Source organism: Procambarus clarkii, unplaced genomic scaffold (assembly GCF_040958095.1).
Source record: "Procambarus clarkii isolate CNS0578487 unplaced genomic scaffold, FALCON_Pclarkii_2.0 HiC_scaffold_799, whole genome shotgun sequence".
Taxonomy (NCBI): domain Eukaryota; kingdom Metazoa; phylum Arthropoda; class Malacostraca; order Decapoda; family Cambaridae; genus Procambarus; species Procambarus clarkii.
In genome coordinates, this window is record NW_027189832.1 from 1 (window position 1) to 16,506 (window position 16,506).

General features: G+C 43.4%; 1 protein-coding gene across 1 annotated transcript; it reads right to left on the bottom strand.

The window, feature by feature from the left end:
• Window positions 1–5,134: 5,134 nt before the first annotated feature.
• LOC138361797 (uncharacterized) lies at window positions 5,135–10,761 on the bottom strand. Its single transcript, XM_069320927.1, has 4 exons — window positions 10,574–10,761; window positions 8,422–8,501; window positions 5,783–5,986; window positions 5,135–5,592 (listed from the first exon to the last, which is right to left on the bottom strand). Exons 1-4 carry the CDS (start codon window positions 10,759–10,761, stop codon window positions 5,135–5,137), a joined length of 930 nt encoding a protein of 309 aa, XP_069177028.1.
• Window positions 10,762–16,506: the final 5,745 nt, after the last annotated feature.

Consider the following 16,506-nt stretch of genomic DNA (forward strand, 5'->3'; position numbering starts at 1 on the left):
ATGGTGTACATATTTTTACATAGCTACGTCCAAGAATTGCGAATGATTGGGCATGATAAAAGACTGAAAGATATGCACCTAATGTTGCTAAACAAGAAAGGGGAGAAGAGACATGTTAGAAATATATACAATATTTAATACTGACATTTTAAAACAAGCAAATGTTCACAATGAATATCAGAAGAACAAGAGGACAAAACAAAAGGACAAAGAGACACACATGAACAATATAGACGACGAAAATATTTTATATATATTATATATATATATATATATATATATATATATATAATATATATATATATATATATATATATATATATATATATATATATATATATATATATATATAATATATATTATATATATATATATTTTTAAGATGAATAGGATGAATAGGCCCTATTCAGTAGAGTGTTAATAGCATTTTTCTTAAAAAATTTTAATTCCTTTGTTCCTGATATTTTTAAGAAAAATGCTATTAACACTCTACTGAATAGGGCCTTTGTTTTATGTTCTAATTGGAATAACTTTGATCAGGAAATTAATTTTCTTGTGAAATTTTTTTCAAATAATGGTTATCCTGTGCATATGGTTTATACTTTTATAAGGAATTTCTTGAATAAGAAGTTTCACCCATTGTGTAGGATTACTACAGTGGAAAGGGATCTTAAATATATTAAATTACCATTTTATGGCAGTATTAGCTTTTCTGTAAGGAGTCGTTTGAGGAGACTGTTGCAGCAGTGTTATCCTCAAGTAGACTTTAGATTTTTTTTGTCAACACAAATACCATAGGCTCTTATTTTAAATTTAAAGATAAAGTGCCTACCCCCTTGTGCTCAAATGTCGTATATATGTATAATTGTTCCAGCTGTAATGCTGGATATGTCGGGAGTTTTCATTCGGAACTTTAAGATTAGGATACTTGAGCACCGGGGATTATCTTTTAGGACTGGATTACCATTGTCTAAACCAGCATTTTCGGAGATTAGAAACCATTGTTATGAGTTTGATCATTTTCTGTTGGAATCTGATTTTAAAATTCTGGACACTTGTATGAATGGCCAGTCAGATTTGAGAGTAATGGAATCCTTATATATAAAGGAGCTGCGGCCTCTGTTAAATAGCAACCTTTCAGCTGTTCAATTGTACACTGTATAGTGCACAGTAGGCCCTGTAATTTGATTTTTAGTTTATTTTGGTAGTTTAATTTTGTTTAGTTTACCATGTCTTTGCCCTTTCTTACTTATTTCAAGTCTTAACATTGTACATTAATATAATCTTTTATTTAGGATATATAATACATTTTTTGGTACTTAATTTTACTTTAATATTTGAGTTTTTTATAAGATTTTGGTTAGTACTTTATAATTGTCGTTTATTCTGTTTGTATTTACATACATTTTTTGTAGATTTGTAGTCATTATATAAATATTTGTTATAGTGTTAGTCTATATGTGTTAGGTATCAAGTTTCACTTCTGATCACTTCACGTAAGTTTAATGGAATGGTTTGTTTTAGTAGCTATAAATTTCATCTTGTAGTTTAATGGATTTTTAAATTAGTTTTAATATATGTGACAGATAATAAGTTTTATTTGTATTGATCACTTTAACTGCGCTTAAGTGTTTTGTTTTTTAAGCATTGTCCTTTCTTTTGATAGGCAATTATATTCAGTATGAGTTTTTTGTTTACCAGCTATTTGATTGTGATTTCTGTTTTTTTCTTTTAGATCTGATGATGAATACGAGAAGTATTCGAAACGTTATGTTTTTAAAGTGAAGATTCTGATACAAAATGTTCAGTATATCCCCTGGTTTTCCTATTCATCTTAAAATTAAGATTCCCGAATGGGAACATCGATCATAAATATATATATATATATATATATATATATATATATATATATATAATATATATATATATATATATATATATATTTGCATAAGGCGAAAAGGGAAATTGGAGTGAACTAAAAGAGGCAGGTTGACGGACCAAACCATTCAAAAATTCAAAAATAGATATAAATAGAAAAATTATTGTTATAGTTTTCGTAATTAATTTGGAATCGTAAGTAACCATGATCAGTCGTATTGTGTTTCGATAGGGCACGGTCCAAAACCAAGTGCTCCATTATACACGCACATATATGGAGTTAAACTACTCAGGTTCATTGATAGCACAGGAAAATATGCACATTTTCTATTTTCACACCACTCTACATCTGCCTCACTACTTCCACACCACTCTACATCTGCCTCTGTACTTCCACACCACTCTACATCTGCCTCTGTACTTCCACACCACTCTACATCTGCCTCACTACTTCCACACCACTCTACATCTGCCTCACTACTTCCACACCACTCTACATCTGCCTCACTACTTCCACACCACTCTACATCTGCCTCACTACTTCCACACCACTCTACCACTCTGCCTCACTACTTTCCACACCACTCTACATCTGCCTCTGTACTTCCACACCACTCTACATCTGCCTCTGTACTTCCACACCACTCTACATCTGCCTCACTACTTCCACACCACTCTACATCTGCCTCACTACTTCCCACCACATCTACATCTGCCTCACTACTTCCACACCACTCTACATCTGCCTCACTACTTCCACACCACTCTACATCTGCCTCACTACTTCCACACCACTCTACATCTGCCTCACTACTTCCACACCACTCTACATCTGCTCACTACTTCCACACCACTCTACATCTGCCTCACTACTTCCACACCACTCTACATCTGCCTCACTACTTCCACACCACTCTACATCTGCCTCACTACTTCCACAACCACTCTACATCTGCCTCACTACTTCCACACCACTTCTACATCTGCCTCACTACTTCCACACCACTCTACATCTGCCTCACTACTTCCACACCACTCTACATCTGCCTCACTACTTCCACACCACTCTACATCTGCCTCACTACTTCCACACCACTCTACATCTGCCTCACTACTTCCACCACACCACTCTACATCTGCCTCTGTACTTCCACCACTACTCTACATCTGCCTCACTACTTCCACACAACTCTACATCTGCCTCACTACTTCCACACCACTCTACATCTGCCTCACTAACTTTCCACACCACTCTACATCTGCCTCTGTACTTCCACACTACTCTACATCTGCCTCACTACTTCCACACCACTCTACATCTGCCTCACTACTTCCACAACCACTCTACATCTGCCTCACTACTTCCACACCACTCTACATCTGCCTCACTACTTCCACACCACTCTACAATCTGCCTCACTACTTCCACACCACTCTACATCTGCCTCTGTACTTCCACACCACTCTACATCTGCCTCTGTACTTCCACACCACTCTACATCTGCCTCACTACTTCCACACCACTCTACATCTGCCTCACTACTTCCACACCAATCTACATCTGCCTTACTACTTCCACACCACTCTACATCTGCCTCACTACTTCCACACCACTCTACATCTGCCTCACTACTTCCACACTACTCTACATCTGCCTCTGTACTTCCACACTACTCTACATCTGCCTCACTACATCCACAACACTCTACATCTGCCTCACTACTTCCACACCCACTCTACATCTGCCTCACTACTCCGCACTACTCTACATCTGCCTCATTACTTCCACACCACTCTACATCTGCCTCACTACTTCCACACTACTCTACATCTGCCTCTGTACTTCCACACCACTCTACATCTGCCTCACTACTTCTACACCACTCTACATCTGCCTCACTACTTCCACACTACATCTGCCTCTGTACTTCCACACCACTCTACATACTGCCCTCACTACTTCCACACTACTATACATCTGCCTCTGCACTTCCACACCACTCTACATCTGCCTCACTACTTCCACACCACTCTACATCTGCCTCTGTACTTCCACACCACTCTACATCTGCCTCACTACTTCCACACTACTATACATCTGCCTCCTGTACTTCCACACCACTCTACATCTGCCTCACTACTCCACACCACTCGATATCTGCCTCTCTACTTCCACCCACTCTACATCTGCCTCACTATTTCCACACCACTCTACATCTGCCCTCACTACTTCCACACCACTCGATATCTGCCTCTCTACTTTCCACCCCACTCTACATCTGCCTCACTACGTCCACACCACTCGATATCTGCCTCTCTACTTCCACCCCACTCTACATCTGCCTCAATACTTCCACACCACTCTACATCTGCCTCCTGTACTTCCACACCACTCTACATCTGCCTCACTACTTCCACACCAACTCTACATCTGCCTCTGAACTTCCACACCACTCTACATCTGCCTCTCTACTTCCACCCCACTCTACATCTGCCTCTCTATTTCCACACCACTCTACATCTGCCTCACTACTTCCACACCACTCTACATCTGCCTCACTACTTCCACCACTCTACATCTGCCTCTGTACTTCCACACCACTCTACATCTGCCTCACTACTTCCACACCATTCTACATCTGCCTCACTACTTCCACACCACTCTACATCTGCCTCACTACTTCCACACCACTCTACATCTGCCTCACTACTTCCACACCACTCTACATCTGCCTCACTACTTCCACACCACTCTACATCTGCCTCACTACTTCCACACCACTCTACATCTGCCTCACTACTTCCACACGACTCTACATCTGCCTCACTACTTCCACACGACTCTACATCTGCCTCACTACTTCCACACCACTTTACATCTGCCTCACTACTTCCACACTACTCAACATCTGCCTCTGTACTTCCACACTACTCTACATCTGCCTCACTACTTCCACACCACTCTACATCTGCCTCACTACTTCCACACTACTCTACATCTGCCTCTGTACTTCCACACCACTCTACATCTGCCTCACTACTTCTACACCACTCTACATCTGCCTCACTACTTCCACACTACATCTGCCTCTGTACTTCCACACCACTCTACATCCGCCTCACTACTTCCACACTACTATACATCTGCCTCTGTACTTCCACACCACTCTACATCTGCCTCACTACTTCCACACCACTCTACATCTGCCTCTGTACTTCCACACCACTCTACATCTGCCTCACTACTTCCACACTACTATACATCTGCCTCTGTACTTCCACACCACTCTACATCTGCCTCACTACTTCCACACCACTCGATATCTGCTTCTCTACTTCCACCCCACTCTACATCTGCCTCACTATTTCCACACCACTCTACATCTGCCTCACTACTTCCACACCACTCGATATCTGCCTCTCTACTTCCACCCCACTCTACATCTGCCTCACTACTTCCACACCACTCGATATCTGCCTCTCTACTTCCACCCCACTCTACATCTGCCTCACTACTTCCACACCACTCTACATCTGCCTCTGTACTTCCACACCACTCTACATCTGCCTCACTACTTCCACACCACTCTACATCTGCCTCTGTACTTCCACACAACTCTACATCTGCCTCTCTACGTCCACCCCACTCTACATCTGCCTCTCTATTTCCACACCACTCTACATCTGCCTCACTACTTCCACACCACTCTACATCTGCCTCACTACTTCCACCACTCTACATCTGCCTCTGTACTTCCACACCACTCTACATCTGCCTCACTACTTCCACACCACTCTACATCTGCCTCACTACTTCCACACCACTCTACATCTGCCTCACTACTTCCACACCACTCTACATCTGCCTCACTACTTCCACACCACTCTACATCTGCCTCTGTACTTCCACACCACTCTACATCTGCCTCACTACTTCCACACCACTCTATATCTGCCTCTCTACTTCCACCCCACTCTACATCTGCCTCTCTATTTCCACACCACTCTACATCTGCCTCACTACTTCCACACCACTCTACATCTGCCTCTGTACTTCCACACCACTCTACATCTGCCTCACTACTTCCACACCACTCTACATCTGCCTCTGTACTTCCACACTACTCTACATCTGCCTCTCTACTTCCACACCACTCTACATCTGCCTCTCTACTTCCACCCCACTAGATATCTGCCTCTCTACTTCCACCCCACTCGACATCTTCCTTACTACTTCCACCCCACTCGATATCTGCCTCTCTACTGTCACGACCCTTGAGACTAAATAATGTTCTTCTCCCCACAGTGTAAAGAACAAATAAAAATCTGCCATGCCAATAGGTGTCTAGGGGTATAATTAATCACTGTATAAAAACGGGAGAACAATATATTTTGCTAAGGGTGACAACTTAACAACTATTAAATAAATAGTATCCAGAAATATTTATCAGCATGTAATACTATAGAATGCAAGTAATTATTTGAGACCTGAGCACTATCACCAGAATATGGAGTAAGCCATAAATACACTAAAATCGTCTATCCAGATAAATTAATATTTATATGGGCTTAAAATAACAAAAACCAAGAACTTAGCTTAAACACAACTGCACTCGACCGCAGCCGCCACTCTACTGCCCAGGACGGGGTCCGCAGGCCCAACGTCGACTAACCGTCTACCCAAACACCAATTAACGTTCGCATGAACATTGTGAACATTCTATTTACAAAGGTCAGCCCTAAACTCCAACATTATTAACTAAGAGTTGTAATTACTGGTCTCACATTCCTTGAAATATTACGGCTACCAAATATGGGAATAAATAAATATAAAACTATAGGCAATTGATTTGCCAACAATCGCCCTGGCCATTCCCAAATATTGTCAACCGCCCACACGGCTAATTTCACGTGACATCCACCACCAAAACAAACCTTACACTCACTACCCAGCTATCTATGTTATATATACATATATAATGTATATATATCTATATACACAAATCTTATACAACTGACAGCAATATTTACGTAGAGAAAACAATAACATAATACGAGGTTCGGGAGAATTGGCAGAATCGTAATAAGATTCGTGACATCTACTTCCACACAACTCGATATCTGCCTTACTACTTCCACATTACTCGACATCTGCCTCCCTACTTCCACACTACTCGATATCTGCCTTTCTACTACCAAATTTCTCGACATCTGCCTCTCTACTTCCACACCACTCTAGTTCTATCCCTTCCAGACCACCACAGGAAGGTCAGTACACACACACACAGTGACTTGCCATCACAAGAAGGTCAGTACACACACACAGTTACTTGCCACCACAAGAAGGTCAGTACACACACAAACACACACACCGTCACTTACCACCACAAGAAGGTCTGTACACACACACACACACACACACACACACACACACACACACACAATAGGGGCATCGTAGCCTGGTGGATAGCGCGCAGGACCACAGTAATTTTGTGGCGCGGGTTCGATTCCCGCACGAGGCAGAAACAAATGGGCAGTTTCTTTCACCTTGAATGCCCCTGTTACCTAGCAGTAAATAGGTACCTGGGAGTTAGTCAGCTGTCGCGGGCTGCTTCCTGTGTGTGTGTGTGTGTGTGTGTGTGTGTGTGGTATAGAAAAAAATAGTTTGTAAAAAGTTGATTGACAGTTGAGAGGCTGGCCGAAAGAGCAAAGCTCAACCCTCGCAAACACAACTTGGTGAACACAACAAGTTGAATACACACACACACACACACACACACACACACACACAGTCAAGTGATGTGGTGGAGGCTGACTCCATACACAGTTTCAAGTGTAGATATGATAGAGCCCAATAGGCTCAGAAATCTGTACACCTGTTGACCTGTTGATTGACTTGGTTGAGAGGCGGGACCAAAGAGCCAGAGCTCAACCCCCGCAAGCACAACTAGGTGAGTATACACACACACACACACACACACACACACACACACACACACAAAATGTCAGGAGCTGTAAATAGGTTTGTCCCAGCCCGACAGGAAAAAACAGAGAAGCAAAGGAAGAATCCGTGGTTTAATAGGGAAAGTATGAAAGCAAAGGAGCTGAACAAAAGGGCATGGAGGAACTTCCGTAATAACAGAACACCAGAAAGTAGAGAGAGATACGAAGGAACCAGGAACGAGTATGTTAGTGTGAGAAGAGCAGCTGAGAAAAGGTATGAAAATGATATAGCTAATAAAGCCAAGACCGAACCAAAGCTACTACACAGTCACATCAGGAGGAAGACAACAGTGAAGGAACAGGTGATGAAACTTAGGGTGGTGGAGGACAGGTACACAGACAATGACAAAGAGGTGTGTGAAGAACTCAACAAAGGGTTCCAGGAGGTCTTTACAATAGAACAGGGAGAAGTCACGGCGCTAGGAGAGGTGGCAGCAAACCAGGTGACCTTGGAAAGGTTCGAAATTACAAGAGATGAGGTCAAGAAGCACCTATTGGAGCTGGATGTGAGAAAAGCTGTTGGGCCGGATGGAATCTCACCATGGGTATTGAAAGAGTGTGCAGGAGCACTTTGCTTGCCACTCTCCATAGTGTGTAGTAGGTCACCGGAAACAGGAGACCTACCAGAAATATGGAAGACTGCTAATGTAGTACCAATATACAAAAAGGGTGACAGACAAGAGGCACTGAACTACAGGCCAGTGTTTAATATGTATACCATGCAAGGTGATGGAGAAGATTGTGAGAATAAACCTAGTAACACATCTGGAGAGAAGAGACTTCGTGACAACCCATCAACATGGGTTCAGGGAGGGTAAATCTTGCCTTACAGGCTTGATAGAATTCTACGATCAGGTGACAAATATTAAGCAAGAAAGAGAAGGATGGGCGGACTGCATTTTTTTGGACTGTCGGAAAGCCTTTGACACGGGTAAAGTTGGGTCAGGACCAAAGAGCCAAAGCTCAACCCCCGCAAACACAATTAGGTGAGTACAGTAGCCCATAAAAGGTTGATGCATAAGCTGGAGAAACAGGCAGGAGTAACTAGTAGGGCGCTCCAGTGGATAAGGGAGTACCTAAGCAATAGGAAGCAGAGAGTTACAGTGAGGGGTGAGACCTCAGAATGGCGTGAAGTCACCAGTGGAGTTCCACAGGTCTCTGTGCTTGGACCTATCCTGTTTCTGATAGGTCTCCTGTTTCTGTAAATGATCTCCCAGAGGGTACAGACTCATTCCTCTCAATGTTTGCTGACGACTCCAAAATTATGAGAAGGATTAAGACAGAGGAGGAGAGCTTGAGGCTTCAAGAAGACCTAGACAAGCTGCAGGAATGGTCGAACAAATGGCTGTTAGAGTTTAACCCAAGCAAATGTAATGTAATGAAGATAGGGGTAGGAAGCAGGAGACCAGATACAAGGTATCATTTGGGAGATGAGATACTTCAAGAGTCAGAGAGAGAGAAAGACCTGGGGATTGATATCACGCCAGACATGTCCCCTGAAGCTCATATGAAGAGGATAACATCAGCAGCATATGCCAGGTTGGCTAACATAAGAACAGCCTTTAGAAACTTGTGTAAGGAATCTTTCAGAACATTATATACCACATATGTCAGACCAATCCTGGAGTATGCGGCTCCAGCATGGAGTCCATATCTAGTCAAGCATAAGACTAAACTGGAAAAGGTTCAAAGGTTTGCCACCAGACTAGTACCCGAGCTGAGAGGTATGAGCTACGAGGAGAGACTACGGGAATTAAACCTCACTTCGTTGGAAGACAGAAGAGTTAGGGGGGACATGATCACCACATTCAAGTTTCTCAAGGGAATCGACAGGGTTGATAAAGACAGGCTATTTAACACAAGGGGCACACCCACTAGGGGACACAGGTGGAAACTGAGTGCCCAAATGAGTCACAGAAATATTAGAAAGAACTTTTTTAGTGTCAGAGTGGTGGACAAATGGAATGCATTAGGAAGTAATGTGGTGGAGGCTGACTCCATACACAGTTTCAAGTGTAGATATGATAGAGCCCAAGAGGCTCAGGAACCTGTACCCCTGTTGATTGACGGTTGAGAGGCGGGACCAAAGAGCCAGAGCTCAACCCCCGCAAGCACAACTAGGTGAGTACACACACGCGCGCGCGCACACAGTCACTTGCTACAACAGTAATATCAGTACACACTCACACAGTCACTGGCCTCCACAAGAAGGTCTGTACAGAGACAGCTGAACACTCACTCCTGCACCAACAAACAAAATGTACACACCTGTGGATATAACATTCATGTGTAGCGTCCAGCAGGTGGTGGGGCGGACGTGAGGCCATGAGTGACGTACTCACCTGAGTAACATCTGGGTGTCGCATCCAGCAGGAGGTGGGACGGACGTGAGGCCATGAGTGACGTACTCACCTGAGTAACATCTGGGTGTCGCATCCAGCAGGAGGTGGGGCGGACGTGAGGCCGTGAGTAACGTACTCACCTGAGTAACATTTGGGTGTAGCGTCCAGCAGGAGGTGGGGCGGAGGTGAGGCCATGAGTGACGTACTCACCTGAGTAACATCTGGGTGTAGCGTCCAGCAGGAGGTGGGGCGGACGTGAGGCCATGAGTGACGTACTCACCTGTGTAACATCTGGGTGTCGCATCCAGCAGGAGGTGGGGCGGACGTGAAGCCGTGAGTAACGTACTCACCTGAGTAACATCTGGGTGTAGCGTCCAGCAGGAGGTGGGGCGGAGGTGAGGCCATGAGTGACGTACTCACCTGAGTAACATCTGGGTGTAGCGTCCAGCAGGAGGTGGGGACGGTCGTGAGTGACGTACTCACCTGTGTAACATCTGGGTGTAGCGTCCAGCAGGAGGTGGGGCGGAGGTGAGGCCATGAGTGACGTACTCACCTGAGTAACATCTGGGTGTAGCGTCCAGCAGGAGGTGGGGACGGTCGTGAGTGACGTACTCACCTGAGTAACATCTGGGTGTAGCGTCCAGCAGGAGGTGGGGACGGTCGTGAGTGACGTACTCACCTGTGTAACATCTGGGTGTAGTGTCCAGCAGGAGGTGGGGACGGAGGTGAGTGATGTACTCACCTGTGTAACATCTGGGTGTAGCGTCCAGCAGGAGGTGGGGACGGAGGTGAGTGATGTACTCACCTGTGTAACATCTGGGTGTAGTGTCCAGCAGGAGGTGGGGACGGAGGTGAGTGATGTACTCACCTGTGTAACATCTGGGTGTAGTGTCCAGCAGGTGGTGGGGACGGAGGTGAGGCCATGAGTGACGTACTCACAGTCCCAGCGGTACCCACCAGCGCCAGGGTATACGGGGTCAGCCGCCAGGTACTGACAAGGACACTCCTCCCCACACACTCGCTGAGGGAAAGGTCACTTTACAACTTCCATTCACGATATTTAATTTTGTTTGGGGCTATCCTCAGGACTATAATGCATATTTATATAAGTACAAACCGTATATTTTCATAAGTACTCTGTTGTGAGGTTCATTGTGTTGGAGAGTGTACATTCGATTGGAAAGTACAATTGTCATGTCCAATTGGTGAGAATGTCACTAAAGTACATGTCCAACATATTTGAGTCAGTTCACAGTAGGATTGTGACACTGTGTACTTTGACTTTATCGTAGCTTTTGATTCCGCGCCTCACGAACGAATGATTAGATTAACACGATAGAGATCATGGAATTGGGGGTGATATCTAAGGTTGGCTACGCCCATGGTTATTACAAAGCAATCAGTAAAAATGGAGGAAAGTCAGAGAACAAATCATTATAGGTAGTGTTCTGTGAGCCCCAGGTGGGCTTGGGCGTTCTGCAGGAGCGCAAGAGAGAGCGCAGTAAATTTTGAAAAGTGTATAATCTTTTTAACTTTGTCAGCTCAATTCTCGTCCTAAGATATTAAATTTGTATCAATGTGTTCGCAATAGAATTCTCTATAGGACTAAATGCATATAAACTCCAAGAGCCCGGCTTACCATCCGCAACTAACAGAGAAAGTGAGAGAAAGTTACGCGGGAGCGCACAAGAGTGATAAAATGTTTACACTCTTTTCAGTTTTGTCAACTCAATTCTCGTCCTAGGTCTTTCATTTTGGTATCAATGTGTTCGCAATAGAATTCCAACAGGCCTATATGCATATAATATAAAAAACAGCAGCGATCTCTACCCGCCGACAATGAAAACAGGCCGCGGTTACGAGAAAGAGAGAGCTGCGCCACCCCAAGGTGCTTCTCATATTGAAAAGTGTATATTCTTTTCAACTTTGTCATCTCAATTCTCGTCCTAGGTTTTTCAATTTGGTATCATTGTGTTTGCAATAGAATTCTCTACAGGACTAAATGCATATAAAGCCCAAAAGCCCGGCGAGAAAGTGAGAAAGTGACAGCGTGTTACCCGAGAGCGAGCCAGAGCAATAAATGTGTACACTCTCTTCACTTTGGACATCTCAATTCTCGTCAAAAGTCTTTCATTTCGGTATCATTGTCTTCGCAATAGAATTCCCAACAGGAGTATGCAAATATAAAGTTCAAAAGCCCGGCAAACCATCCACAATAAGCAGGGAAAGTGACAGAGCGTTACCCCGTGAGCGCTGATAAAGAGCAATAAAATGGGTATACTGTTTTAAACTTTGTTACCTCAATTCTGGTCCTAGGACTTTCATTTTGGTGTCAATGTATTCGCAATAATATTCCCTACAAGAGTATATGCATATAATGTCCAAAACTGCAGCAAGACCTTCCCGAAAAAAATGCTACTGTTGCCGCACTGAGGACTCAATGCTGAGTCCTCGCTGGATTTCCCCCTATTTTACGGAGGATTCAATGCTGAGTCGTCGGGGCGAAAGTGATATCAAGGGTGGCCAAACTGCGTCTCGCCTAACCTCATGCAGCTGTTTGACCTTAATATGAAGCTCGTGAAAAATTCTAGAGAATTTGAATATTCCAGAAATTTCGACCCGAATCAAGAGCTAGAAACGTGCAGGTATAAAGAGTTGTGATACCTACAGAAGGGAGTTCAGAATAACTACTGATGTTGAACTGTGCAGACTTGGCTGGTACACGTCATATATACGACTTATTAAAAGTGATTGTGAAAACCGTGTGAAGGAAGATGGCATCAACAAATTGTAAGAAACGAAAATAGAAAGATGGAAACATACATTTTCAGCCAAAGTGAGAAGGAAGGATCGAATTGTCAAGGGAAAGCGCCAAGCCCTTACGACTTTGTTTGCATTCACAGCATAATGAGGTAAACCTTTGTGCCTTCTCGGCCAAGGGATTCTTCTTTCATTTCAAAGCCAGTAACTTGAAACGCCACTATAAAACTAATCACAAAAACTTTGTGAATGATTACTCGCCTAAATCAGATTTAGGGAAAAATAAATTAAATTAGTTAAAATCATCAATAAATACCTAGCAGACACTGTTGAAGTTATTCAGTAAGGAAGCCTCGGCACTTAATTATCTGAGTTTTATCATTTGGAGCGCTTAAACAAGTTGGGCCACCTCTGTAATATATAAATAAACATTATTTAGCTCCAGGATTGAGAAGTAAGATTTGGGAATTTGCAGACGATACAAAAATTGGCCAGTAATTAAATTTTGACGACTCAAAATCAATTCAAGATGATCTAGAAAAGCTTTCGAAATGATTGAATGATTGGTAGATGCAGTTTATTGCTTTAAATGTAGGGTTCTTTGGTATGATAATAATAGTTACAAAATATCAGCTGGCGACTGTTGAAATTGTGAAGACTGAATGAAAAAATGATGTAGGGTTCATAACTAGTAGAAATTTTTAGCCAAAAAATGCATAAACATTTTATATAAGGTAAATCTAAGATACTGAGATTATTTTTAGAAATTTTGGCTGCAAAATAAGTAATATTATTCTTCAACAGTACCTGGGTCATGTTAGGCCCCATTTAGGTTACGAAGTTCTGTCTTGGTCGCTATACTATAGAATAGACATATTCACTTAAATACGTTCCGATGACAAAGTTAATCTTAGGAATTAGAAATCCTTCATATGAAGAAAGATTGAGAAAGCTCTTATTCGCTCGAGAAGATCTTTCATTCTTAAGAAAGGAGAAGATTTGTGACATGACTGAAGTGTACAAGTGGATGAATGGGCATAACCAAGGGTATAATGAGAAAATCCACTAGGGCTGTGAGGCGGTGCAAACCTACGACCTTGGCATTGCCAGTCGCCAACCCGTCCTTGAATCAAGTTCATTCCATCGAGCGGTTGACCCCAAACACGCATTCATAAAATTTAAAATGCTGTTCATTCAAAACATTAATTTTCTTAAATATAAATTAATAATATAATATACTAGCTGTACCCAGCCATGCGTTGCTGTGGGTCAGCCACAGCAACCTTTCCCTGTCTCCCAGTCCTCCCCACCATTCTCCTCCCCCCTCCCCCGTCCCCTCGTCCTCCCAGCTATTCCTCACTTCTCCATCCTCTCGTCCTCCCAACCATTCCTCACTGCCCCGTCACCTCGTCCTCCCCCGTCCCTTTGTCCTCCCCCACTAAGTCGTCCCCTAGTCCTCCTAACCAATCCTCACTCCTCCGTCCCCTCGTCCTCTAAATATTTGTCTGGACATAACATGACAGTTTATACCCAGATTTAAGAGAGTGATTTGGTTCTTATTGAAGATGATTCCAGCAAACCTTGCTGGAATCAACCTCACTGAGGACCAAATCACTCTCTTAAATCTGTGTATAAACTGTCACGTTATGTCCAGACCCAGTGAGATGGCCCGGTAAGTCGAGTTGGAGATCCTATTGGACGACATATTCGACCTCGAGACGCAAAAGAAGGTTACCACTAAAGACACCTTGCAACCGGAACTTATTGCAAAGGAGGAAAGACTCGAGGTAACTACAAAAGCACCATACTGTCCCCCGAGCTTAAAACGGTATCTAAGAGCCTTCGTGAGAACAAGGTGTCGTCAGGAGAGGTGACAAGTCGCCAACATATGTTATTCTTAAAACAGACGAATATCTGACAAAAATGAACCTCATACTCTTCTACCAAACTTAATTCCACAGGGTAACAAAGGACACTACAGCCGATTTGAAAATGAAGGTAAACAGATTGATTGAGGCAGTGAACGCCAAGAAATCCGGACTCCACCTGCCAGAGGGTATTGGGAAATAAAAACCTGGTTATGAGTATGGGAATGTCAAGACCCACAAGCGTGGAAACACACTTCGGCCAATCACCAGCCAGATACCCACATCCACATACAGACTAGCTAAGCGACTCAACTGCTCGCTGTCCCTTTATGTACCCTATGCTTTTAGCCTAAAGTCTCCAAAGGAATTTGTTGAATTACTGCAGTGAGCATGGGCCATGGGGATAAGAGCCTCGTTGGATGTAGAGTCACTGTTTACCAACGTACCTGTAGATGAAACAATCGAGATGATAGCGGATAGAGTGTATCGTGATCCGGCTTGTACTTCTCTTGACATACCAGAAAACATACTAAGGAAGCTACTCTAAGTTTGCACTAAACAGGCACCCTTCTTGAGCCCAGATGGGCACATGTATAAGCAAGTAGATGGGGTCGCCATGGAGTCTCCCCTAGGTGTCCTATTTGCGAACTTCTACATGCGTACCATCGAGCGGAGGGTCTTAGTTGACATGGACTTGAAACCCGCCATATACTGCAGGTATGTTGACGACATTCTTATGCAGGTACCTGATGTCAGACATCTGCAGTAGCTGAAGGAGACATTCGAGCAGAATTCTGTGTTGAGTTTCACGTACCAGACGGAGAATGATGGGAAGCTGCCTTTTCCAGATGTAACAGTCACAGAAAGGAGCGGAGACCTCCACACTGCAGTCTACACTATGGAAAAATCATAGGAATGTGCCTCAATGCCAATAGTGACTGACCAGACAGGTACAAGAAGAGTGTTTTAATGCTTACGTCGACCTGGCTCTCAGCCACAGCTCAGGATGGAAGCAAGTCGATGAAGAACTATGTAAGGTAAGGTAGGTCCTAGTCAACAATTGCTTCTCAAACAGTTTTATTGAAGACGTCATAAAAAGAAAGGTGAAGCGCCATGCAACCTCCGAAGAGTCAACTAACACAACACTTAAACCCCTATAAGACTGATTTACAGGAACTTCTTTTCGACGGATCATAAAACGGTGGAAAGGGAACTGAAAGACATTATTGATAGAAACGTTATCCGTACAGACACAAATCTGAAAATACAATAGACAATTTACTACAAAAACAAATAAACGGCCAATCTACTCATGGAAAACTCCCCAGGCACCAAACAGGACGCCCTGAAGGAAACCAACGTCGTCTATGGGGAGTGTAAGCCCCAAAGAACTCAGTATTTAGGCAAGACAACAACGTCTCATTCCATGCGACTAACAAGGCATTAACAACAGGACTCCATCAAGGAACATATAATCTCTTCTCACAACCAGACCATCACCAGAGAAATCTTAACAAGCAACACAGAAATCATCAATAGGTACAGCGATAGCAGGAGGCTCGACATCAGCCAGGCACTACACAAAAAGTCAACACCAGCAATCAACAGCCAATTAATGCACAACTATATTCTACACACTTCAAGGGTATGGGCCA

Bases quoted from the DNA above. Each gene is read 5' to 3' on its own strand.
- LOC138361797 (XM_069320927.1), bottom strand. From the start codon at position 10,761: ATGGCCTCACCTCCGCCCCACCTCCTGCTGGACGCTACACCCAGATGT. The intron at 8,502-10,573 runs GTGAGTACGTTA...TATTTCTGGTAG, and splicing joins TACACCCAGATGTTACTCAG to GTCTCCTGTTTCCGGTGACC. The intron at 5,593-5,782 runs GTACAGAGGCAG...GTAGTGAGGCAG, and splicing joins AGATGTAGAGTGGTGTGGAA to ATGTAGAGTGGTGTGGAAGT.